Source organism: Octopus bimaculoides, chromosome 8, assembly GCF_001194135.2.
Source record: "Octopus bimaculoides isolate UCB-OBI-ISO-001 chromosome 8, ASM119413v2, whole genome shotgun sequence".
NCBI classification, from domain to species: domain Eukaryota; kingdom Metazoa; phylum Mollusca; class Cephalopoda; order Octopoda; family Octopodidae; genus Octopus; species Octopus bimaculoides.
Window position 1 is genome coordinate 93,709,185 of NC_068988.1, and position 1,134 is coordinate 93,710,318.

A 1,134-nucleotide genomic window follows, 5' to 3' on the forward strand; every position below is an offset into this window, starting at 1 on the left:
GTGTGTGTGTGTGTGTGTGTGTGTGTGTGTGTGTGTGTGTGTGTGTGTGTGTGTGTGTGTGTTTATTCATCGAATTAAATCTATTAATTAGTCATCTAATTAAATCTATTTCTTTCCATTCTTTCAGATTCCCTTTCAATGTCACAACGAAACTTCCCTCCTTCATTTTGGAATCCATCTTATCATCAAAATAACAATTTAGAATCTGCAGCAGCTTACTTGGAATCGAACGCACTTTCATTTAACCCAGCCTCTCCATATTTCTCCTCAGCAACTCTACACGGTATTTCAAGCCTTCACCAAGCAGCAACAGCTGCTGCTGTTGCTGCTGCGGACCCTTGGCACTATTCGTTATCTCCGCACGCACAAAGTACATACAGACCTACCCCGACAACTGCCCACGTTCACTACGACCTCTCATACTCGTCAATGGCCGCCGCAGCCGCTTCTAGTCGTTTTGCCAGTAGTCATGGACAATACGGTTCTTTATTGATGCCACACCATCCAGTCCCTTCATCACAACCTCCAACGGCAGCAGCAATGCGATCGGCAGGAAGCTACAGTTCCATGCATAGTCAAGCCTGTGATATTAGTGGGAAATCAGCCGCAGATTTACCAACGACAGCCAGACGATTCGCAGATTATCCTTCACATTCCAGTATCGAAGCTGGATTAGCAGGTATGTTAAAGAACTATCTTTCGTTTGATTACAATAAATTAAATAAATCTACTAATTTGAACAGAACTATCGATTTACGATTGATCCAGCAGCATGGAGTTGTTGTTGTTGTTGTTGTTATTGTTGTTGTTATTGTTGTTGTTATTGTTGCTGTTATTGTTGTTGTTATTGTGTGTGTGTGTGTGTGTATGTGTGTGTGTGATGATTTCGACTATGAGTGTCTAGCATGACACTGACCCTCTTAAGAGTGCTCTACAAGTGCTCCTCTGTTCTAACCGTTAATTTGTGGTATTATGCCTAGGATTTCAATGCTTGATCACATCTTCCTCCTCCTCCTCCTCCTCCTCCTCCTCCTCCTCATCATCATCATCATCATCATCATCATCATCATCATCATCATCATCATCATCATCATCATCATCATTTTAAAGTTCACTTTTCCATGCTTGCATGGG

The 1,134-nt window shown here is 42.2% G+C and overlaps 1 protein-coding gene across 3 annotated transcripts in view; it reads left to right on the forward strand.

The window, feature by feature from the left end:
* The window catches only part of LOC106869520 (transcription cofactor vestigial-like protein 2), a 35,775-nt gene that overhangs the window by 26,433 nt on the left and 8,208 nt on the right, over positions 1-1,134 (forward strand). For all 3 annotated transcript variants that reach the window (XM_014915290.2, XM_014915289.2, XM_052970272.1), the window contains one exon: positions 128-679. In XM_014915290.2, coding sequence (XP_014770776.1) covers positions 128-679 — 552 coding nt within the window. The remainder of the gene's footprint in view (positions 1-127; positions 680-1,134) is intronic.